The sequence below is a fragment of the Nicotiana tabacum genome, chromosome 13 (assembly GCF_000715075.1).
Source record: "Nicotiana tabacum cultivar K326 chromosome 13, ASM71507v2, whole genome shotgun sequence".
Lineage (NCBI taxonomy): Eukaryota > Viridiplantae > Streptophyta > Magnoliopsida > Solanales > Solanaceae > Nicotiana > Nicotiana tabacum.
The window spans coordinates 99,979,426-100,004,829 of record NC_134092.1 but is presented as its reverse complement, the minus strand read 5'-3'; the positions used below and the strand labels follow the sequence as shown (position 1 = coordinate 100,004,829).

Genomic DNA, 25,404 nt, shown 5'->3' with positions numbered 1-25,404 from the left:
CCAAAGGTCTCAAAGTCTTCAAATTGGCGAGAAGTCCTAAAGTGTGACTTGATAGGTCCATTCTGTTGTCGACCAAAGTAAAGATTTAAGCGTATCTTACTCCCATGATATTTTCTGGTCATAGAAGCAGTAAAATGCTACTGCCAAATTTCACACCAAGAGAAGCGGATGAAACAATGAATTGCAGAAGTTCTTATTTTTCAAGTCAAAATGAAAACGTTTGATAGTAAAAGAATGTGCTGGCATCTCTTCGACCAAAAACCCCGGAATAAAATTCCTTCTCTTGGATAAAGTTTCTTCATTCATTTTCGGTATTAACATGCCTTCCCTTTACTAAGCTTAACAAATATCTCTAACTCCTCAACTTACAAGCTATAATTCCTGCTTTACTAGTGTACAAATTGTTTAAGGGAAAATTGGGAATTGATTCCCTCTCAATTCCTTCTCAACAAAGAAGTGAGATCAGTGGAATCCTCTTTGCAGGGGATTTGTGTTTTGTGAGACGACCATAATGATCAAAACCAAACTGTTCCTCAGCTTCTAACGAGCTTTGTCAACGTTCTTATATAAATTGATGGTAAAGTCTCACATCCAAGAGTTTACTAGTAAGACAATTTTAGTGGTGGCTATTGAGAGACAATCCACATGAAGTTTCACATGGTTTTGCATACTCTATTACTATCTTAGTAAACCCTTAAAATTAAAAGCCACTAGAATGGATATAGCTCATGAAATAATTCTGGACCACTTGGCTTAAAGATATGGTGACACAGACTCAGCAAAGAAGGATAACCAGATAGGCATATCAACACAAATACCACAATTCTTACGATGTCTGTTACATTTTATTAGTCCTACTTAAGCTTGGCTGTGTTTGTTCTTATACTACAGAGCAAAATGGTAGAACTGAAAAATTAGACAACCAGTGATATCCACAATGCAGTAGGTCCCATATTCAACAGCAGCACATGATTCTGCCTAGCACACCTAACTAAGGTTGATAACCACAGCTTATAATTGAAATTTATTCTATAGCCTCAACTATAAATAAACTGCTACCATGAGCCACATTTTGATCATCAAGCAGATAGCATAAGCAAACCTTCAAAAATATCCTCAAGTTTTTTCATTCCTATATTCCAGAAATCAATATGATCAATGTTAAGAAACTGATCAAGCTGGCAAGGAAATGGCAAAATTTTGCAGCCAAACAGAGGAAGAGAATTTCTTTTCCAAGATCCAATAACCATAACACAGAGTGTTGTAGTACATCTTATTCTATAGCTGGCAAAGGGCATTTTGTGGTGTATACAACTGATGAGAAGCGATTTGTAGTTCCATTGGCTTATCTACAACATGAGGTAATTAGACAACTGTTGCACATGTCTGAAGAAGAGTTTGGGCTTCCAAGTGATGGACCTATTACATTACCATGTGATGCCCTCTTCATGAGCTACATCATATCACTCATCAGAAGAGGTGTACCTGCAGAACTTCAGAATGCTTTGCTTGTATCAGTTGCTTCGAGCCGATGCTCATCCGTTCTAGAACAAAGAAACCCCCTAGTGCTAGTTTATTGACCTATGATAAGTTTTGTAGTATTCTAGTAGATACAAAATAGTCCACTAGTGTACAGCATATTAAAATCTCAATTATTCATCAGAAATATTTTCTTGTCCCCAAACGGTTTAATTCTCTGATCATTTAGAAGAATCTGATTCTTCTATTTGCTTTCTAGTAGTCCTATAATTTGAATTGAACTCCACTAATTATGACAACATTAAGTGACAATGAATGAACAGACAACATGATGTGGATTACAAAATTTTATGTGGTCAATTTTGGGAACAGCCTAGAAAATTTTCACAAAACAAGCAGTGAACAATAAAGCAGGGATCAAATCTTTTGATTTTGGAATATTACATGACAAGGACTATAACATTATAGAACTTTCATATTCTAACCAATAGGGTTATAGATCTCTGTAGGTCGCTGGTCGCACACCCTTAATATCAGATTGTTGCATAATCAAACGGAAAGTTGTGTCAAGAGCTGAATAAAGCCATCTTTTCAAGTAATATAGAGAGCAAACTTCTACTGAAAACAAAAGTCAAGAACCATTCGTACATCTATGTTGCAGTGGCTTTATCACATTTATTTTTTCTCAAGGGAACAATATCCCTTCAATTATTACATCCTTCACTTTCTTCTAAATAAACCACACTATTTTGTAAGATATCATCTTTTGATCTTCTTCATATGCACACCTCTCCCTCCACCAAAGAAAAGAAAAAGAACAAGAAAAAGACTTATTGAATTAATTGATAAAGTTGATTTTTCTTTGGTTGCTATCCCCTCCATTTGTTTCGACACTATCAACTAAAGATTGGGTTTTCTTACTGTTAAATGTGTCTTTGAGTAAAATTTGTGAGCAGTGTTAACTCACCAAATTTTGAATTTACAAAACTTTACACTAATATACTTGTGTCCCTATCTAACAACTTTAATGCAGTGGTTTTTCCAGCACAACCAGCCAAGACGACAATATAAATGTCCCCCATCTACATGATCAAGAAGGGAGTAGCACATGGTTTTGCCTTCAACCAACAATTCAACATCTAATTGTATCAAATTATTGTCATTGGTGAGAAGTCTCAAGCATGAGCTGATAACATAACTAATAGGCCTAATCAGTTGTCAACCAAAGTGAAGAACAGAGGAAACTTATCATCTTTTATACTTTCAAGCTAACTTCATCCACAAATTTAAGGCTCCATATCAACCTGGCCAAAAGGCATCAGCACATGGCTTTGCCTTTTGTTGTTAGTAACATAACTTCAGCTCCAACTCAAAGCCCGTCTACAGCCTCTTGTATAAATAATCCTCCTTTCATGAGCCTTTTCATCATAAAACAAGCATTATCAGTTCATTCATCAAAGATCCCTAAGGTTCTAATTTACTTTCTTGATTCTAGTTTTCCAGAGAAATGAAGATGCTCAGTACTAAGAAACTCATCAATATGGCCAAGAGATGGCAGAAGTTCGAGGCAAAACAGAGGAAGAGGATTTCATTTCCAAGAAATGGCAGTGATACAGACAGTTGTAGTACATCCTCATCTTCTATAGTTGAAAAGGGTCATTTTGTAGTATATACAGCTGACCAAGCACGGTTTGTCATTCTCTTGGCTTACCTTGAAAATGAGGTCATTAGGCAACTTTTAAGCATGGCTGAAGAAGAGTTTGGGCTACCGAGGGGTGGCCCTATTACATTACCGTGCGATTCAGACTTCATGGACTACATTATTTCACTAATCAAGAAAGGTGTATCTGCTGGAGATCTTCACAAAGCATTGCTCCTCTCAATTACTTCATGTTGCTGTTCAACTTCTTATTTGCACCAAGAAAGTGGAAATCAACAGATTCTTGTTTATTGAGTCATAACATCATGTTTTGTAAATGATAGCACAAAATAGATTGTATAGAAAAATAGGCAACTGAAAGCTTGTATTATTGGAATAGAGCCTTATCTTGAAATTAACATTCAATATTATGATTATGGTAAGATAAGATAAAATGTCAATACGGTTATCAAAAGATAAAATGCCAATACACACAAAACACTAGTGAACAAGTTCAACAGGGTTATAGTATAGATACTGATATCTCTTGTCATTAGCTGGTTGCCTAGAGCTTCTTAAGAGAGGCTCTGAGATGGGGCTGAAGACCAATTAGACTGGTCGCCATTTCCACAACATAAGACAGTTCACAATTCTCCACTTTAAAAACTCGACTGATCTCCTTGACCTGTCCATTAGGTAAGTGAAGGATCACATTAGTCAAAATTTCAGCAGCCTCCAAGGGTTTCTTTTCCAAACTTTGATACAACAGGCCAAGTCAATCCTGATTGAAAAAAGAAAACTTATTGCAACTACCAAAATGCTTTCTCATTAGCCTAGAAATTTTTTTAATGTAAGGACTCTTCTTCTCTTATGAAATTTCTAGTTAGATGAGCACTGCTGCAAGAGGAGGTTACCTTTGAAGCATTGCCAACCAGTTCGCTGTTAAGCTTCACAACTCCCTCTTCCATGTCATATGTTCCTTTCTGTAGAATCAAAGTACAAAGATTATAATTTTATGGTTGACCAAATGGATAAACAACCCGAACACGCTGACATATACAATTGACCTCCTGGATTGTCAATGAGTCTTGTTTCTTAACATCAAAAGTCACTTCTACCAGCTCAGAGCTCACTATTAGTACTGCTCGCCGAATCATGGAAAAAATGTCCTTAGCACATCTCAAAAATCTGATAACATGAAATTCTGAGGCATGATCATGAATCACAGAAATGAATTTAAGTTACATACACTCGACAATTTACATTTTTTTTACACTATCAATGAAACTTTACCTTCGATAGTAGGTTAATAACTGTTTTATCAGGTTACCAATTAATGTTTGTTATATATATTTAGCTATAATTACCTTATAAGTAACTTGATTTTGTAAAATATGCCCATGCGCATAACTTAAACTCCGCAGAAATAGTCTCTCAAATTTGGGTTATCTTTGCAAAGTTTTTATGTAAAATGTCTATGAATGCAATAAATTGCATGTGATTCATAAGTAAATTAAATCACCTGGACTTCAACAAGGCCAGTGCTCTGAGCAATGACGACTTCAATAGTCCCGTCGAGTTTAGGTCTCCAATATCCACTCTCAGAATGCATAGGTTGTCCGGATTTCAAGTTCCATGTCTTTTGAGAATAAGCTATCACAGGCTGATAATAAAGAAGTAAATTTTAGGCACAATATATCACATGTACAGTCTGGAGTTCTATTAAAAGAATTTAAGAAAATGTTATGCATGCTTTCTATGAGCCGAGGTTCTATTGGAAACAACATTTCTATCTGCACAAGGTATGGGGTTTTAGCTTACGTGTTCAAATAAGTGTTGCATTCTTGCATGTGTATAAAGTCAACAACAACAACCTACCCAGTGTAATGTCACAAGTGGCGTATGGGGAGGTTAGAGAGTAGCTGCCTTACCCCTACTTGCACATTACTCCTCCCATTTTATGTAGCACCGTTTGACCAGACACAAAGTTTTAAGCAAAAAAAGAAACTTTTTTGAAACATGAGATTGAAACAAGCAAAAAAAGAATTTGTGTGGCTATAAATATCTAATTCATTAAGGTAAAATGAAAAAATTAAAGTTAAACTATTTCTAAATATAAAAAGGTAATATTATGTTGAAAACAGACTAAAACGGGAAGTGTATTACATAAATTGGGACAAAAGGAGTCCAATTTTTTGAGGAATAGGATTCAATTGAACCTCCTTAATTGCATTTAGCTCCGAGATAAAAGGAAGCTAACCTTGTTGGGAGAGTGTGAAAATTGGAGCTCTTCGGAGTAATTGAAGGAAGAAATAGTTGGGAAAAATCCCTCCCCTTCACCTCTCCAAGTTCCGAGCAGAAAAGAGAAAGGTTTTACTACCGGATGCACCGGCAACGTTTCCGATTGATTTGATACAGTTCCCTCCTCCATCATTATCCTCTACTTCTCTCTGTTTTTTTTTTCTTTTCAGCACACACAACTGTTGAATTCCCATACTTAATAAGAATATATTTGAAGAACTAATTTGAAGAATTAACCCAATATATTTCTTTGACCAAGTAAATGCTATTACTACTATTTGGACGCTTGCGTATTAAGTGGGCGTTTGGAGATAACAATTGTAAAATTTTAAAAAAAAAAATAATTTTTTTTTCAACTGATATTTAAAAATTAGAGTTGTGTTTTGATATTAATATAATTTTGGGCTATTTTTAAAATTTTATGAGTGGTCTGAGTGAAAATTTTGAAAAATAACTTTTTGGAGTTTTTTAAATTTTCGAAAAATTTCAAAAATTCATTAAAAATTGAAAATTTTATGACCAAACATTAATTTTGAAAAAAAAGTAATTTTTCGAAAAAAAAAATGAAAAAATTCTAATGTCCAAAACGGACACTAAGACTACATAGCTTTGACCAAGTAAAATAGCCCCTTAGTTTTAATTTGTGTGACATAATTTGTCATGCCTCCAACCCCCGGTTAAGCTTTTTTGAACATAGACACATTAGATTGGTTTACACTAAATCCACACTATGCTAAGGAGGCTAAGATTTATGTCGTCCACGGTGTAATTATAATTTTTGCTATATACAGGTTGGAGCCGTGCCTAATTCCTCCATCATAATGATGGACCTTTGATTAAAAAAAAGTACACTTTCCTTTTTAATTTGTCACAAAATAATATCAACTTTCTATATTTAGAAACAATTTAATTTCGTAAACTTTTCATTTTATACTTAATGAAGTAAATTATAGTTATACACATGTTTACAGGTTTTTTTAAGATCGCAAGTTTTATATATATATATATATATATATATATATATATATATATATATATATATATATATATATATATATATATATATTTCTTTTTAAATAAATTGGAGTTCAGGCAAACCATGCCATATAAATTGGGACGGAGAGAGTAAAACCGTTGAAACTTTTGGTTTTTAAACATATCATAAATATATGTGTGACAATAAAGTTGTTGAAACTTGTGGTTTAAGCATATCATTAAGGATTACTATAAAATTGAGGGGAAGAAAGCTTTCCATTAAGAATAAATAAAAAGCTTAAAATAAAATTATTTCAAAATATAGAAATATATGGAACTAATTAATAAGAAACCGAGGGATTACTATAAAATTGACGAGAAGGAAAAGTTAACCATATGACCTTCTTCTATGCTTAGATGAGTTACAAGGCTGCATCTGCCATGATGACCTTCTATAAATAGAAAGAGTAATAGTAGTAGAGAATTCAAGCGTTTTGTGCTTTTTGTTTTGGCTTTCAAAAATCAAATGTATAGGGAAGAATTCCTAATTCAAAAGAAACTTACGTCAAATGCTGCATTTTTTACAAATAAGATATAAAGAAAACTTTGTTCAAAGGTTGACTTCTGTACTGTTATCATTCTGCTATCCTGAAACAAAAGTCAAGAACCATGATTCTTCAAATAGAAGACTTTAGGCTGTAATTCCTGTCTAACAGAACTAAAGGTCAAAACTACTAGTTCTTCTGCTTTTATTGAATTCAACTTCTTCTAAATCCTACTATCCAATAGCTAGAAGTGAATGATCAGCAAGCGCAAAAAAAAAGCAGAATATCTCACCATGATCTTTCCTGTCTCACGCTATGATTCAAATATGTTGCACTGGTTTTAATCTCATTTAATGCAGTAGTTTTTGTAAAAACAACCCGCCAATTAGGAGGGTGTGAAGGTCGAGGATTAAGGTAGTAGGGTAATAGACAGTCAAGTATCTTTTATCTCATTTAAGTAGCAGTAGCGTTATCCACATACGTTCATATTCCTATATTTCTATTACTACTTAGATGCTTTTGTTCTGATTATTCTATTATCTTGTTGGTATATATTACTGTTTCTTTGACTTTTTTACTATTGCGTTTCTCTCTATTCCGTTGTGATTGATTATGCATGCTTGCTTGAGTCGAGGGTCTATCAGAAATCGTCTTTCTGCCTGCACAAGGTAGGGATAAGGCTGCGTACACACTACCCTCCCCAGACCCCACTTGTGAGATTATACTTGGTTTGTTGTTGTTGTAACCAGCCAATATGACAATTTAAAGACCCCTTAGCACATGGTTTGTTCTTCTACCAGCAATTCTTCATTTATTAATGGTGTCGAAATTACTGGCATTTTGCGAGAAGCCCCATGTTTAAGCTGATAGCCTAACTAATAGGTCCAAGTTGTTGTCTACCAAAATGAAGAGAGGAGTTTTTCACCAATTTAAGGCCCCATATATACATGACCAGCAGGCATCAGCACATGGCATTGCCTTCACAAAACTTCAGCTTCCAACTCAAAGCCTGTCTACAGCCTCTCTTGTGTATATATATTCCCTTTTCCATGAGCCTTTTCATCATAAAAACAAGCAATATCAATTAAGTCATCAAAGGTGTCTATAGAGTTTGCTTTCTTGTTTCCTACCTTCCAGAGAAATGACGATGATCAGTACTAAGAAACTCATCAAGATGGCCAGGAGATGGCAAAAGTTCGTGGCCAAGCAGAGGAAGAGGATTTCATTACCAAGAAATGACAGTGATACAGACAGTCGTAGTACATTTTCATCTTCTATAGTTGAGAAAGGCCATTTTGTAGTATATACAGCTGATCAAGCTCGCTTCGTCATACCATTGGCTTACCTTGAAAATGAGGTTATTAGGCAACTTTTAAACATGTCCGAAGAAGAGTTTGGGCTACAGAGTGGCGGACCTATTACATTACCCTTTGATTCAGACTTCATGGACTACATCATTTCACTAATCAAGAAAAGCGTAGCTGCTTCAGAGCTTCACAAAGCATTGCTCCTTTCAATTACTTCATGTTGTTGTACAAATTCTAATTTGCACCAAGAAAGTAGAAACCAACAACTTCTTGTTTATTGAGTCATGACATCATATTTTGTAAATGATAGCTCAAAATAGACTATATGGCAGTTGAAAAATAGGCAAGTGAAAGCTTGTATTATTACAGATGGAATAGAGCTTTATCTTGAAATTAACCAGATCTATAGCATTCATTATCTTGAAATAGTCCCAAACTATGAGTTTAAGTTCTATGTACTAAAATCATAAAATTTAAAAGGTAGTTGCAGATAACTCTATTTAATAGCATTGATTGGTAATCTAGAATAAACCGTAAGTAATCTGCTTCAACATGTTAAATTATACAGATCGTGTAAAAAATCCATTACATATACATAATTTAATTCTTAAAATCATATTAGTAGGCAATTTCCTATTGTATTGGAGATAGTGGCTAAATTTTAAAGTTGATGAAATCCAATTAGTAGACATAGAATTTTTTTCTTCTTCATTCATTTTCTTTTTTTACGACATAACTCCATAAAAAGTAGGGGAAACTTTACACATTGCACTGTATATTTAAGGGATCTTTACACAAATAGCCAGTCATTTTTTCTAGCCATATACATTGATTATATACATGTAAAACATAAATTATGCATATATTATACATTCACCGGCTATTTTTAGTATAAGTGGTAGGGTGAGCGGCTATTTGGGTTAATTCTTCTATAATTAACACTAACAAAAAAGAGTCAAATAAAATATATCGCTTTCTTAAAAATAAGACAGGAGACACTTGAAAATAACAAAAAAAGAGCTCATGAATCTACGAAAATTACCTAAAACTGAGCTTAACGGTAGGAAATTTCTAAACGCGCAACCAAACAGAGCATAATAAAACACTTACTACTATTAAATCTTCGCAAAATAACGAAAATGATTGAACAGTCCGTAAAGAATCTATGCGTAAATCGCAATACTAAATGTGATCTATAAGTCGCATTGTCAAAAAACAACAACAACCGAGTATAATCCCACTAGTGGGGTTTGGGGAGGGTAGTGTGTATGCAGACCTTACCCCTGCCCTGGGCAGAGAGGCTGTTTCAAATAGACCCTCGGCTCCCTCCCTCCAAGAACTCCCCACCTTGCTTTTGGGGTGACTCGAACTCACAACCTCTTGGTTGGAAGTGGAGGGTGCTCACCACTAGATCAACCCACGCATCGTCAAAAAAGCTATTTATAAATCACATTCGCTAAATGCGATTTACAAAGTCCATTTACTTGTTTGATGGAAAGACTGAAAAAAGAAGAGGCTATACATCGCCCCGTCTTGAAAGAAATTTACATTGGGAATCTTGTGTACAATGAAAATGACCTCTCTACAATCTACTCTTTCTCATTTCTAATCCTACTCTACAAAATCTCATGTGCAGAAGAATTTGCATTCATAATCTCCTCAAGCGGGAAGTTAGATCAATGAACAAATCCTCTTTGCAAGGTATTGTGAGACCACCCATTGGCTTGAGTTAGCAAGTTTTGAAATATAGGATGGCTTAAGTATGATATTGGCACCACGAATCGCTTCTCCTACATATATACTGCACAATGTCCTTTGGAACACCTCCACATGTCGAACACCTTCTTACGAATCGATTAGCCTGAATAACTCAAACAATATTTTCTTTACTATAAACCAAAGAAATCAACATGATCAGTGCTAAGAAACTCATCAAGATAGCAAGAAAATGGCAGAAGTTTGCAGCCAAGCAAAGGAAGAGAATTTCTTTTCCATGATTCAGAAAATTGTAGCACATCATCTTCTGTGGTTGGGAAAAGGGAATTTTGTGGTCTATATATACTTCCGATCAGAAGCGATTTGTAGTTCCTTTGAATTATCTACAACACGAGATAATCAGACAAAAGAGTTTGGACTTCCGAGTGATGGCCCTATTACATTACCATGTGATGCACTATTCATGAACTACATCATATCATGACTCATTAGAACAAAAGGTGCAGATATCGATCTTCAGAATGCGTTGCTTGTATCAGTAGCTTCCAGTCGATGCTCCTCACCTTTATACCTTTAAGAACTACGAAACTGGGAATTGACCTTACTGTGATAAGTTTTGTAATGGATACATGATACTAAACAAGTGTACAGAACATTCAACATCTAATTATTCATCAAAACTCCATATTCTTGTCAACACTCTCTAACTTTGTGATTATCTCTGATTTCTTTCAGTTGATTTCTAGTAGTCCTATGGATTCAAATTGAACTCCATTAACAATGAGAATATAATAACAGAGAAGCATGATCATATTTTATGTTGTCAATTTTGGGATTGGCCTCTAAAGTATTCACAGAACAATCAGTAAGCAAAAATAGACTCGGGCTTCAGTCTTTTTATTTTTGACTGATAGATAAACTACCATAATAGGGTTCTAAATTATGTAGGTTGGACCTCCAGAATATCCAAATATATGTAGTCCTTATTCATAAGAAAGTTATGTCAAAAGCTGCATTAAACTAATTTTTCAAATAAGATAAAAAGCAAAGTTTGAAGCAAAAGTCAAGAAGCATAACAAGAAGTATAATACTTCAAATAGAAGACATTAAGCTGTATTTCCCGTCTAAAAGCCTTATCTTTCCTGTCATTGATCAATATCCTTCATTTTCTTACACATAAACTACAGTATTTTGTAATAAATGATCTTTTTATCTTTCTTTCCATGTACAGCGGTCCACCAAAAAGAAAAAAACAAAGAAAAAAGACTTACTGAATTAATTGCAAACGACTAATTTCTTTGGTTGCTGAATCGCTTAGTTTGTTTTGATACTATTAACCAAACAATGGTTCAGTTTTCTTATTGTTAATGTATCTTGTGTGTAAAATTTGTCAACAGTGTTACTCAACCCCAAAAGATTTTGCTATAACAAAAGCAGAATAGAACTAGACAAGATTACAATTTAAAAGATCCCTTATCTACATGACAAAGAAAGGAGTAGCACATGGTTTTGCCTTCTACCAGCTATTCTTCATTCATAGGTTTCAACTTATTGTCATTGGTGAGAAGTCCCATGTATGAGCTGATATCATAACTAATAGGTCCAATCTGTTGTCAACCAAAGTGAAGAAATGAAGAAACTTACTATTATTTTCCATCCTTTCAAATTTAAGGCCCCATATCAACATGACCAACAGGCATCAGCACATGGCTTTGCCTTTTGTTAGTAACAAAAACTTCAGCTCCAACTAAAGATTAGTCGTCTCCAGTTTTTTGTATAAATAATCCCCCTTTCATGAACCTTTTCATTACCAATCCAGGACAAGCATTAACAATTCAACCCTCAAAAAGTGTCTAAATTTCTTGTTTACTTTCTTGTTTTAATCTTCCGGAAAAAAAAAAGACAATGATCAGTGCCAAGAAACTCATCAAAATGGCTAGGAGATGGCAGAAGTTCGCAGCCAAGCAGAGGAAGAGGCTTTCATTTCCAAGAAATGGTAGTGATTCAGACAGTTGTAGTACATCTTCATCCTCTATAGTTGAAAAGGGCCATTTTGTAGTCTATACAATTGATCAAAGGCGATTTGTCATTCCCTTGGCATACCATGAAAATGAGGTCGTTAGGCAACTCTTAAACATGTCGGAAGAAGAGTTTGGGCTGCCGAGTGCTGGCCCTATTAAATTACCCTGTGATTCAGCGTTCATGGATTACATCATTTCACTAATCAAGAAAGGTGTGGCCGCTGGAGATCTTCACAAAGCATTGCTCCTCTCAATTCCTTCATGTTTCTGTTCAGCTTATTCTTTGCACCAAGAAAGTGAAAATCAGCAGCTTCTTGTTTGTTGAGTCATGACATAGTGTTTTGTAAATGATAGCTCAAAATAGATTGTAAAGTAGGAAACTAAAAGAATGTGTTACAACAGATGAAATGGAGCTTTCAATTTTCAATTTTGAAACTAAGAAGTTCTTAACATTATCATCATGGAATGGCAATACTATCTTATCCCGGGCAATTAACTTGGTTGATCAAAACTTATAAATATATGAATCATTCTGACTAAAAAAGTGGAAGCCATATTACATTAGAGTTTTTGTAACGACTCGACTTATAATTTTGAGAATTAGCGTTCCGTTCGGTGGCTTAAGATCTTGAGCAGCTTTGAAATGTATATTATGACTTGCGAGGGTTGTCAAATTTGGTTTTCGGATGATTCGGAATTTAATTGAAAGAACAATTCTTTGTTTTGGAAGCTTAAATTGAAATAATTGACCGGATGGTGAATTATGTGTAAACTGTTGGAATTTGGACTTGCGTTGATTGGTTATAGTCTGAAAGGATAGTGACGTGACCCAAGTGGTGGATAAATAATATGCCTAATATTAAATATTATATGTGTGGATAAGTGAAGCCCAACAACAATTGACATGTGATGAATAAACACTCTTTATAAATAGAGGCCAACCCCCCTTTCCCTAGCTATTAGAAAACCCTAGCATATTTTGCCTCTTGAATACATGATAACTGTAGACGTCCCATCAGTCAAGTTCTCCGGGCTGTGAGAGCGCGTATCTAGTGGATCGTGGAAATTGGTCTCAGGCTTAATAGACGTTTACTGTCACTGCTGAATCCATTGAGTTTAACGGTACGCTTTCTTAAACTCTAACTCTAGATTGATTGTGTAATTGTGTGTTAATCTCTGCTATGACTACGAATTAATTATCTTACAGTTAGTATCAGAGCCACCTAGTTAGAGATTAAGATCGTTGTTTAATCTTGAGTTTATACATATGAACTACCGTTAGTTTTGACACTGGATCATGGAAGCAGTTTTCATGACACCCGGTTGCTCTAACTCACTGATTCATTGAGTTCGAGAATAGAGACACGATTTTATTTAATTTGTTGTGTTATTTTGTTTAATTAAAGAATGAAATTGGCCGACACGGTGTTTGATGCCAACGATAACAGAAAGTGGTGTAGTAGGGTTTAAACAGATGCACTTAATTAAATCCACCGATTTCTTGCATGATATGCCAATTGACTCTATTCTAATACTTACTGTTTGGAGGCTTTGGCTCGCAAATCAATTTGAGGAATAATCTTTCACTGTAGTTTAGTGATTAGCTAATCTAGATTGGTTGATACCCCAAGGAAATTGTCCTTAATGGATTATTCTATATTATTCAAATGCAGGGATTAGGAGTAATCTGAAGTTTGAATATAGCCACTAGGAGCTGAAACAGAGAAAGCTCGAAGCTCGGCTACGGTGATGAAGAAGAATATAGGAAGAGAGAAGAAAGAAATAGAGATTATTATAGGAAGAACTGTAATTCTTATTATGATCTCCAAAATGTAATACAATCCCTATATGTAATGAATTGAGCTGTAATGAGAGATTCTCTTTAACAACTTCTCAACTAACACAACTAACTCTAACTAACTTTTGGCTCCTAACTAACTTCTGTAACTGACCACTAACTACCTTAACTGCCATCTTCTTTATTAAAACCAGCTCCCTTATATTAATTGCATCACTAATTACAATTTGTATAACAGTACATCCCCTCCCCCCAAAGAGATCCTTGTCCTCAAGGATCAAAGTAAGGAAATCGAATTTTAAGCTCATTGTAGTACTCCCATGTAGCATCATGGGCTGGTATTCCTTGCCATTTAACAAGCACTTGTGCCACTACCTTATTTCCCCTTTTCACCATTCTTCTTTGCAAGACCAACTCTGGTTCTGGGCATTGAGGATAGCAATGTCGACTACTGGAGGATAAGAAATATGATCAGGAATAACATGGCACTTTTTCAACAAGGACACATGGACTGTTGGATGAATTTTAACTGATGCCAGAAGCAAGAGTGTGTAGGCTACAGAACCTATCCTCTTGGTCACTTGAAAAGGTCCATAGAACTTGGCAGCTAGCTTGTGGTATGGCTGAGAAGATATGGTTGTCCGCTTATAAGGTTGCACCTTCAAATACACCCAATCTCCAACTTGAAAGGATCTGTCACTCCTGGGTTTGTCAGCTTGATTCTTCATCCTTAGATGTGCTCTGGACAAATGATGCTTGAGAAGTTGAAGTTTGAATTCCCTAGTAGTGAGAATGATATCCACTTCACTTGCATCTGATACACCAGGAATGTATGGTAGGTAAATAGGAGGAGGCCTGCCATATAAAGCTTCATAGAGAGTGGTATGGATGGCTGAATGATAATTGGTATTGTACCAATATTCAGCCATAGGAAGACAAGCTAACCAACCAGTAGGATCTTCTGCAAAAGCATCTGAGATAAGTTTCAAGACATCTGTTCACCACTTCTGTTTGACCATCAGATTGTGGGTGGTAAGCTGAGGACATATTGAGTTATACTCCAATTAGAGCAAAGACCTTTTTGCCAAAAATTGCACAAGAATACTGTATCTCTGTCACTGGTTGTGGCTTCAGGGAAACCATGTAATTTCACGATGTTGTCTAAGAAAGTCTGGGCCACTGTTTGTGCAGTATAAGGATGTTTTAAGGCAAGGAAGTGAGCATACTAGCTCAATCTGTCTACAACTACCATGATAACTTCATACCCTTTAACCTTTGGTAAATCATCAATAAAATCCAAGCTAATTTGAGACCATACCCACTAGCATCAGTCTCAACCACAAAAGTTTTAGTGAAGTCGGGTAAAGCTAAAATAGGAGCTTGAGTTAATGCTTTCTTAAGCTCATTAAAAGCCTCAGTAGCTTCTAGTGACCATTTGGAGCCTTCTTTCTTTAGGAGATCAGTTAGTGGTCGACTGATGATGCCAAAACTTCTAATGAACCTTCTGTAATAGCCTACTAATCCCAAGAACCATCTTAACTATTTAATGGTAGTAGGAATGGGCCAAATTTTTATAGCCATGATCTTCTGAGGGTCTATAGAGACACCTTCAGCATTAATGAAATTCCCCAGATATTCAATCCTTTGAACTCCAAAAGAACACTTGCTTCTCTTAGAAAATAATTGATGCCTCCTCATTTCTTCAAATACCACTTGTAAGTGTTATAGATGATCTTGTATACACTTGTTGTATATCAAGATATCATCAAAGAAAATCAGAACAAACTTCCTCAAGAACTGATGGAATACAGAATTCATAAGACCTTGGAAGGTAGCTGGTGTATTAGATAAGCCAAAGGGCATAACAAGGTACTCATAATGCCCTGAATGAGTCCTAAAAGTTATTTTAGGAATGTCATCAACAGCCATTATTAGCTGATGATAACTTGATCTGAGATCTATCTTAGAAAAAACTACTGAACCTCCCAATTCATCCAACAAATCTTCCACAATAGGAATTGAGAATTTGTTCTTGATAGCCTGTTTGTTTAGATCTCTGTAGTCTACACAAACCTCCAAGTACCATCCTTCTTACCTACCAAAACTACAGGAGAAGTAAAGGGACTTCTACTAGGCTGAATTATGCCTTGATCTAATATTTGTTTCACTAGACCTTCGATAATATCCTTCTTTACTACAGGATATCTGTAAGGTCTTTTGTTTACAGGTTCTGTTCCATTTGGAAGGATAATTTGGTGATCAAATATCCCTCTAGATGGTGGTAATGTAGTAGGTTCAACAAACAAATCCTTATACTTTTCTAGCAATGCTGTCAAATCAGATACTAGTCTCCAAAGAATACCACTGCATACTCCTATATTATACACATGGAATAACCTGAATCATTGCAAATTGAGGTTGATTACGTGACAACTTAGCTATCTTTCCAGCATTGGCAGACTTGATTTGATTCCCAGCACCTCTGAGCACATGCTTTCTTCCCTTGTAGAAGAACTCCATAGTAAGCTTCTTGAAATTTATCTTGATATCTCCAAGAGTAACCAACCATTCCACACCTAATACCACATCATAGTTTGCCAGAGGTAATAACATGAAATTGGCTTCAAACTCAGCACCCTGCAATAGCCAAGACAATCTGCAAGCCGTATCTACCTTCATGCCACTACCATTTGCAGCAGCCACTACCTGAGAGCAGGTAGTTGTTACAAGACACCTTAGTTGTTTTACTAATTCAGAATTGATGAAGTTGTGTGTACTCCCGGTATCTATGAGAATGTGTAGAGGTTTCTTGGCATTATAGCCAGTAACTCTCAAGCATTTGAACCCCATGGATCCATTCAATGTATGAACTGAGATCTCCATATGTTCTGTTTGTTAAGCTAATTTCACTATCTGTTCTGAATCCTTAGAACTCTCAGCATCTTCAGAGTACTCAGGACTCGGCAGTTCTTCAACTTCTAATGCATAAACCTGCTTAAGGTTCTTGCATTTTTGACCTTGTACATATTTCTCATTGCGAAAATAGCACAATCCTTTGGCCTTTTTTTCATTGGCTTCCTCAACACTTAGCCTTTTTTCTGTTGAATCCTCCACTAGAGTTTGGTTGTGGATCCTTCTTGGGAGCAGGTAAGGCCAGTAATGGCTTGTTCTGGAATCTTTGATCCACATTCCTTTTAAAATTGGTAGTTTGAGCTGGAGGTAATGATATTCTTTGCACGATCTCTTTCGAATGAGCATCTATGTAGGCTTCTTGCATCCTGGCTACCTTGGATGCTTGAGCAAGTAATCTGGAATTAGTCATTTTCATAGCTATACTAAGCTGCTCCTTCAGTCCTCCTCTGAAACAGCTGATTGTATTTTCCTGTGACAAGTTCACCCTTGTAAGACTCCTTTCAAAAGCTATCTGATAAACCTTCGCATTACCAGTTTGAACAATCTTTTTCAATTCCTCCATAGAATCATCATAATTCTCCCCAAAATTTTCAATCAGAGCCATAACATACTCAGTCCACGTAGGTGGTTGAGTGTAACTGATAAGTAGGGATTTTAACCTATTATTTGCTCTCTTTTACTGGTGTTTTAGGCCAAAAATACTTGGAGGTATTCCCGGAAACTAATGAAATATGCTTGATTCCAGGAATTGTTCAAAATGAGCCAAAGGAATCAAAATCAACTCACAAAGGAGTCAAAAGTTGAACAAAAACCAAGGCTGAGCAAAGAAGTCCGAAGCGCGGACCGCACAAATATTGTGCGGCCGCGAAAGCCATGATGCGGCCGCGATCAAAATTACACGGTCCGCGAGAGGGAGAAGTGCGGACCGCACCAGAATTGTGCGGCCGCGATCGAAATTATGCGATCCGCGAAATGAAGAATCAGAGAGTTGATTTCAAGCCAAACTCAAGCAAGTGCGGACCGCACCACTTTTATGGAGCCGCATAATCTAGAGCGCGGCCGCACTTAAAATTATGCGGTCTGCGAAAGTTCAACTCAACCCAAATCCAAAATAGAAGAACGCGGACCGCATCAGAATTATGCGGCCGCGAAAGCAAGAGTGCGGTCGTACTCAAAATTACGCGGCCGCACAACCTCCGCAAGGGAATTTTTGTCAAATATTTTCAGCTTAGTATAAATAGAACTTTTTGTCATTTTTACGGGAGGTCAGTTTATATCAGGTTTTGTTATGTTTTGTATACGGCTGACTTTTCTGTTTTCGGATATTTTGTACTAGACTCACTTCTTAACATTTGATTTTCATTCCATAAATTAATATTATGGATTTTATCTTTATTTCATCTTTAATTTCTGTTATTTCCATGAGAAGCTAAACCCATAGGTAGAGTTGTGACCCAACCCTAGTGTGGGTATTTAATTTTAGGACTTGAATGTGAATGAGTTAGTGATATTTAGCCTAGTTCTTGCTAGAACTCAAGAATTAATGGTTGCAAACATTGATTCATGCCTTTATGACTTAGTCTCTACTCGAGAAAAAAGGACTAAGTCTAGGAAAACTAGGCTAACAAGGAATTGGGGTGAATTCAAGAAATTGATAGCCCCAATTAAAGAGTTAAACCTGGAGATAATAATACCCAACTTGAGCCAATATCACTTGATTTGCATGAATACCCATTTAGACTTGAGAAAGCCAAATTGGGTAAAATCACTCAAACTACCGAGAGGTATAGAGTGAGTATCTGGGTGTGATAGCTATATTACAATCCCAACTAAGCAAGCTTGCCCTAGATTTTGCCACCCGTTAGATATCCACCTAGGTAGAAGTCACTGCCCTAGTCTCTTTAAATATTTGACAAACAACAACAAAAATATTGTCCTTAGTTTCAATTATTGCAATCTTTAGAGTAAAGTTAGAAATAGAAGAACCAATCAAGTTTGTGGAAGTGCAATTAAAGCCAAAACTTGCAATTAACTTAGATATACACCTAATCCCATATTCTAACTCCCTGTGGATTCGATCCCGACCTTTGTTGGTTTGTTATTGCATCGACCGCCTCGCTACTCAATTGTGGTGTAGGTTTGGCATAGATCAATTTTTGGCGCCGTTGCTAGGGAGTTAAACAGATTTAGCTATATATCTAGGTATTTGTATGTTTTGTCTTTCTTTCCTTCCGAGTCACTAATTTTATTTGTGAATTGCTTTTAGGTACAAAATGGCCCTTAACAATGAGCCCCTCGAAAATTTACCATTGGGAGAGAAGGTAGATGACGATCAAGTGGATGAGGTTCATCCCGAGCCTCAAGTAAACAGGCGAGGCTGACCGCCTTCACCAAGAGCAGCACACAGGGTATTACCGAATGAGGGCTATGCAAGTGTAATAGTCCCACCCCGAATTAGGGCAGGCAACTCCCAAATTACCAACGTAATGCTTACACTTCTTGAGCAGCGGGGTTTCTTCACCGGAGCTTCACACAAAAATGCCTACAAGCACCTCAAAGGGTTCGTTGATACTTGTTGGGGAGCAACCAAAAACATTTCACCGAGGATGCACTACGGTTAAGGTTGTTTCCCTTTTCTCTACGGGGAAAGGCTTTGGACTGGTTAGAGAGATTGCCCAATCATTCCATCCACACTTGGGATGAGTTGACCGAGAAGTTCATTGCCAAATTCTTCTCTCCGGGGCATATGGCTACATTAAGGGATAAAATTTTAGCTTTCAAACAAGATCCCAATGAGCCATTGCACGGGATTTGGGAAAGATATCGCACCATGGTCAAAGAATGCCCGAACAATGATATGACCGAGTCCATGATCCAACAGACCTTCTACAGGGGGATTAACACAATAAATCAGTGTATGGTAAATTAACTCACTGGGGGTAACTTCATGAACACGCCTTATTCTGAAGCTTGTGAAATCTTGGATGAAATGGCGGACACCTCTTCGGCGTGGCAAAGTAGAGCAAATGTTCCTCACGGTGACCCAAATGTTATTCACCTGCACAAGGAGCTACATGATCATGGGCAAGCTATTGCGGAGTTGACAACCACCATGAACCAATTGGCCAAGGCTCAGCTTCAACAGGTTCAAGGGTCGAGACAGGTGAATGCTATGGAAGGGGTGAACATGATGGTAAACAAGAGACGGCAATGAGGTCAACAAGTACAAAACCATCCGGAACAATTTGAGCAAAGTAATAGTGGGTATAATAAAGATGATTTATATGATGAGCAAGATGAAGAGGTTCAATATGTCAACAATTATCAAGGTCAAAGAAGCAATGCTCCAAATCAACAACAATGGAGATCACAAGGAAACCAAGGAAATTGGAACAACCAAGGACACCAAGGAAAATGGAGTGGTGGAAACAACAATAATAAAAGCAATTGGGGTAATCAAGGAAATTAGGGAGGAAATAATCAAGGTAATTGGGGTGGCAACAATCAAAACAATTGGGGGAACAACAATAATCAAGGGGGTTGGAACAATAACAATTAAGAAAATCGGGGGTCGGGCTTTCAGAGGCCCCCGATGTATCAACAATCAAACAACCCGCCTCCATATCCGTCGCAAGGTCCTAGTTCTTCCAATAGTGAAATAGGACGGATTAAAAACATGTTTAAGCAAATGATGGAGAAAAATGCCGACTCCGATGCCCAATTAGCCTCCTACAACACTTCTATCCGCAACTTGGAGGTTTAACTTGGCCAAATTTCTCAAGCTTTAAATACTCGCCAAAAGGGGGCACTACCTAGTGATGCAATGGTGAACTCGAAAGGTGGGAATACAAGACATGCAATGGCCGTGACAACATGAAGTGGGAGAGGTGGAGTTGCTAGTACCTCAAACCAAAGAAAACATATGGGAGATGATGTGTTGATGCAAGATGATGATGAGCCAAGCAATGATGTTCAAGCTAATAAAGAAGCGAGGAATGATATTGATGAAAATGTGGAGGAGACGCAAGAAGAAGTGAACCTGTCTAGGGAGCACGTGACTGACATACCGGAACCGGTAGTGCCAAAAGCTAAGGTACAAATTCCAAGTCCTCCTCCTCCTCCATACCCTCAGAGACTTGCAAAGAAAAACAATGAGAATCAATTCAAGAAATTCATTGATATAATGAAAAGTTTGTCCATAAATGTGCCGTTGGTTGAATCCTTAGAACAAATGCTGGGATATGCCAAGTTCATGAAGGATTTGGTAACAAAGAAGAGATCAATGAACTGTGAAATGATCAAAATGACACATCAAGTGAGTGCTATGGTGCACTCCATGGCTCCAAAGTTGGAAGACCCTGGTGCTTTCACAATCCCGTGTACTATTGGGAGTGCCAATTTTGCCAAAGCTCTATGTGATTTGGGGGCAAGCATTAACTTAATGCCCTATTCTGTGTTCAAAACATTGGGGATTGGGCAACCAAGACCCACATCCATGAGGTTGCAACTAGCGGATCGGACAATGAAAAGGCCATTGGGGATAACTGATGATGTGTTAGTTAGGGTCGACAAGTTCATCCTTCCCGCAGATTTTGTGATACTTGACTGTGAGGTTGATTATGAGGTGCCAATCATTATGGGGAGACCTATCCTTGCTACAGGGAAGGCCTTAGTAGATGTGGAAGCTGGAGATCTCACCTTCCGGGTGGGCGATAAAAAAGTGGTGTTCCATGTTTGTAAATCAATAAGGCAGCCAAATAGCAACGAAGTGTGTTCGTTCGTGGATCTTGTGACCAAAGTAATTGTTGATGACACAAGTGCTGTGATAAATGTGGAATATACCTTGGAAATTGTGTTGTTGAATCATGATGAGGATGAGAAGGAAGGCTTTGTATAATGTGTCAATGCTTTGCATGGAATGGGATCATATACTTATAAGCCCCGGAAACTTTCCTTGAATCTCGAAAATCGGAAGACTCCACCAACAAAGCCCTCAATCAAGGAGCCTCCCACCTTGGAGTTAAAGCCTTTTCCTTCACACCTTAGGTATGAGTATCTAGGCCCTTGTTCCACTTTACCTGTTATTCTTTCCTCGTGCTTAACTAACGTGTAGGTAGATGCCACCCTTGCGGTGCTTCAAAGAAGGAAGAAAGCAATAGGTTGGACATTGGCGGATATTCGGGGTATAAGCCCCACGTTTTGCATGCACAAAATCATTTTGGAGGAGGATACCAAACCTTCCATGGAACATCAAAGATGATTGAATGAGGCCATGCAAGAGGTATTAAAGAAAGAAATCATCAAGTGGTTGGATGCCGGGGTAGTTTATCCCATTTCCGATAGTTCGTGGACCTCGCCGGTGCAATGTGTCCCAAAGAAAGAGGGCATGATTCTGATCACAAATGAAAAAAATGAATTGATCCCCACAAGAACTGTCACCGGGTAGAGAGTGTGCATGGACTATAGAAAGCTCAACAAAGTTACGCAGAAAGACCATTTCCACTTTCATTTCTTGATCAAATGTTGGATGGTTAGCTGGACATGCTTATTATTGCTTTTTGGATGGATATTCCGGATATAACCAGATTCTTATTGCACCTGAAGACCAAGAGAAGACCACCTTCACTTGTCCATATGGCACTTTTGCATTCTCGCGGATGCCATTCGGGTTATGCAATGCACTGGCAACTTTTCAGCAGTGTATGATGTCCATCTTCACTGATATGGTGGAGGACTTTCTCGAGGTTTTCATGGATGATTTTTCTGTCGCGGGGGATTTTTTTGAAGAGTGATTGGATAACTTGGATAAGGTATTGGCACGTTGTGAAGACACTAACTTGGTGCTGAATTGGGAGAAGTGTTACTTTATGGTCAACGAGGACATTGTCCTCAGTCACATGATTTCCAAGAATGGTATTGAGGTTGATAAAGCAAAAATTGAAGTGATATACAAACTCTCTCCCCCAAATTCCGTAAAGGGAGTGAGAAGCTTTTTAGGTCATGCGGGGTTTTACCGTCGATTCATCAAGGACTTTTCTAAGGTGGTAAACCCCTTGTGCAAACTCTTGGAGAAAGATGCCAAGTTCCTTTTCAATGAAGATTGTTTGAAGGCATTTGAACTACTCAAGTATAAGTTGACTACCACTCCTATTATTACAAATTGGAGCTTACTATTTGAGCTCATGTGTGATGCAAGCGATGTGGCATTTGGTGAGGTATGGGGGAAACGAATTAATAAGATCATTCATCCGATCTACTATGCTAGCAAGACCATTAACGAGGCCCAAGTCAACTATAAGGTGACCGAGAAAGAACTCCTAGCCATTGTCTTTGCTATGGAGAAGTTCCGCCCGTACCTAGTGGGTACAAAGGTGATTGTTCACACCGACCATGTGGTACTTCATTATTTGATGAGCAAGAAAGACTCTAAGGCAAGGTTGATGCGGTGGGTGCTTCTATTGCAAGAGTTTGATCTAGAGATTCAAGACCGAAAGGGTAGTGGAAATCAAGTGGCGGACCACTTATCCCGATTGGAGGAGGAGGGGAGGCCATATGATGGCCTTGAGATCAATGATTCATTTCCTGAAGAACAACTCCTTTCTATTTCTATGACTGGGATGCCATGGTTTGCCGATATATCCAACTATCTTGTGAGTGGCATTGTTCTAAATGAGTTCTCCTCAAACCAAAGGAAGAAGCTCAAACGGGACTACCTGGACTACTATTGGGATGAATCTCTTCAAAATTTGCACTGATGGTGTTATCCGGAGATGTGTTCCAGAAGAAGAGAATTTGGGTATTCTTGAAGCTTTCCATTCTTCACCCTATGGTGGTCACCATGGTGGGGCGAGAACTGCTACAAAGGTCTTAAGCTGTGAATTCTATTGGCCTACCTTGTACAAAGACGCTAGCGAGCTCGTTAAGCGTTGTGATGATTGTCAATGGGCCGGTGGGATCTCCAATAAAAATAAGATGTCTCTCACCGCCATTCTGGAGATTGATATTTTTGATGTTTGGGGCATTGACTTTATGGGTCCGTTTGTGAGCTCATATGGGAACACCTAATATTGGTAGTTGTGGATTACGTGTCCAAATGGGTTTAAGCCGTGGCTTTGCCCAACAATGAAGCTCGGAGTGTGTTAGTTTTCTTGAAGAAGAACATATTCTCAAGGTTTGGTACCCCAAGGCCCATCATTAGTGATGGGGGTTCACATTTTTGCAACAAAGCCTTTGACAGTTTACTCTCCAAGTATGGTGTCACTCACAAGGTGTCAACCCCCTATCACCCCCAGGCAAGTGGACAAGTTGAAGTCTCCAACAGGGAGATCAAGAGTATTCTATCCAAGACTGTTAATGCAAATCGGACTGATTGGTCAAGTAAACTTGACGATGCTCTTTGGGCCTATAGAACAGCTTACAAGACTCCAATTGGTATGTCTCTGTATCGGTTGGTGTTTGGGAAAGCATGTCACCTTCCGGTGGAATTAGAGCATAAGGCCATGTGGGCATTGAAAAAATTGAACCTTGAGTGGGATGTAGCTGCCAATCTTCGGGTGGAGCAGTTGAATGAACTTGATGAGTTCCGGTTCCATACTTACTCCAGTTCGTCCTTGTATAAGGACAAGATGAAGTACCTACATGATAAGTATATCTGAAACAAAGAATTTAAATAAGGTGACCTCGTTCTTTTATTCAACTCTCGGTTACGGATGTTTCCGGTAAAGCTTAAATCAAAGTGGAGTGGTCCTTTTGAAGTGGTACATGTGACTCATTTTGGTGCTCTTGATTTGAAAAAAAAGAATGGTGAGATCTTTAGAGTCAATGGGCACCAGGTGAAGCACTACCTTGGTAAGGTGGATGATGGCCATGTTGTGGCATTGCTCCATTTCAAATGAATGATGGTAACATGCGTCATGTCGCAACGTTAAATCAAGCGCTTCTTGGGAGGCAACCCATGTGTTTTTCTTTCTTTTGGTTTTCTTGTTAGATTAGGTATTGTTTTGGACTAACTGGTTGTGAAGTGTATGTAGGAATTGGGTGTGCAGTGTAGAAACTTGACAAGACAAAAATTGGCCAAGTGGTGAAATTGTGCGGACCGCGCCAGAATTATGCGGCCGCACAAGCCCTTCGCGACCACACAATTCTGTGTGCGGTCGCACATCTGGAAGATGGAAAATTCCAACTCTCTGAAGTTTAGCCTGACAAAATCTCTTAAGGATTCGCGGTCGCAGTCAAAATTTCGCGGACTGCACAGATTGTGCGGCCGCAACCATTTTTATGTGGATCGCATCACTTAATCATCTGCTGAGTTAGGAAAGGTAAAGAGTGCGGACAGCGCCAAAATCTCGCGGCCGCACTCAGGTAAGTTGGAGGGCCAAAGTATAAATAGGACGTTTTGAGACTATTTACACTTTACACACTCTGACCTCTCAAGCATAGTGCACTCTTTCTTGTGTTCAATCTCATCCCATAATCATCAATTATTGATTTCCTACTACATTGCATTACTGGTATGTTAATTTCAATGAATCAATTTCATCTTTTTCTTTTCTTTTCTCTTTGTTGTAGTTTTCTTTTTATCTATGGTTAAATTATTACCAAAAAAGTGAATTGATGCTTAATTCTTGTTTAGAAACATATGGGTAGTGTTTGAATGCATAATGGGGTATGGGGTTAGTAACCGTTATTGTTCAATTGCCATAAATCATGC

At 37.7% G+C, this 25,404-nt stretch overlaps 3 protein-coding genes across 3 annotated transcripts; 2 read left to right on the top strand and 1 right to left on the bottom strand.

The window, feature by feature from the left end:
* Positions 1 to 3,506: 3,506 nt before the first annotated feature.
* LOC107795782 (peroxynitrite isomerase Rv2717c-like) lies at positions 3,507 to 5,609 on the bottom strand. The gene is made up of 4 exons (XM_016618473.2): positions 5,379 to 5,609; positions 4,641 to 4,781; positions 4,033 to 4,101; positions 3,507 to 3,803 (listed from the first exon to the last, which is right to left on the bottom strand). The coding sequence occupies exons 1-4, from the start codon at positions 5,550 to 5,552 to the stop codon at positions 3,684 to 3,686; spliced, it is 504 nt and encodes a 167-aa protein (XP_016473959.1). The 5' UTR covers positions 5,553 to 5,609; the 3' UTR covers positions 3,507 to 3,683.
* Positions 5,610 to 8,080: 2,471 nt separating this feature from the next.
* On the top strand, positions 8,081 to 8,527 carry LOC107795786 (auxin-responsive protein SAUR68-like). The gene has a single exon (XM_016618478.2). It carries the CDS (start codon positions 8,081 to 8,083, stop codon positions 8,525 to 8,527), a length of 447 nt encoding a protein of 148 aa, XP_016473964.1.
* Positions 8,528 to 11,867: 3,340 nt separating this feature from the next.
* On the top strand, positions 11,868 to 12,308 carry LOC107795787 (auxin-responsive protein SAUR68-like). The gene has a single exon (XM_016618479.2). The coding sequence runs from the start codon at positions 11,868 to 11,870 to the stop codon at positions 12,306 to 12,308; it is 441 nt and encodes a 146-aa protein (XP_016473965.2).
* Positions 12,309 to 25,404: the final 13,096 nt, after the last annotated feature.

Coding starts and splice junctions, on each gene's coding strand:
- LOC107795786 (XM_016618478.2), top strand. CDS start 8,081: ATGACGATGATCAGTACTAAGAAACTCATCAAGATGGCCAGGAGATGG.
- LOC107795782 (XM_016618473.2), bottom strand. CDS start 5,552: ATGATGGAGGAGGGAACTGTATCAAATCAATCGGAAACGTTGCCGGTG. Junction 4,782..5,378: donor TTTCACACTCTCCCAACAAG/GTTAGCTTCCTT, acceptor CTTTATTATCAG/CCTGTGATAGCTTATTCTCA. Junction 4,102..4,640: donor CTGGCCTTGTTGAAGTCCAG/GTGATTTAATTT, acceptor TTGATTCTACAG/AAAGGAACATATGACATGGA.
- LOC107795787 (XM_016618479.2), top strand. CDS start 11,868: ATGATCAGTGCCAAGAAACTCATCAAAATGGCTAGGAGATGGCAGAAG.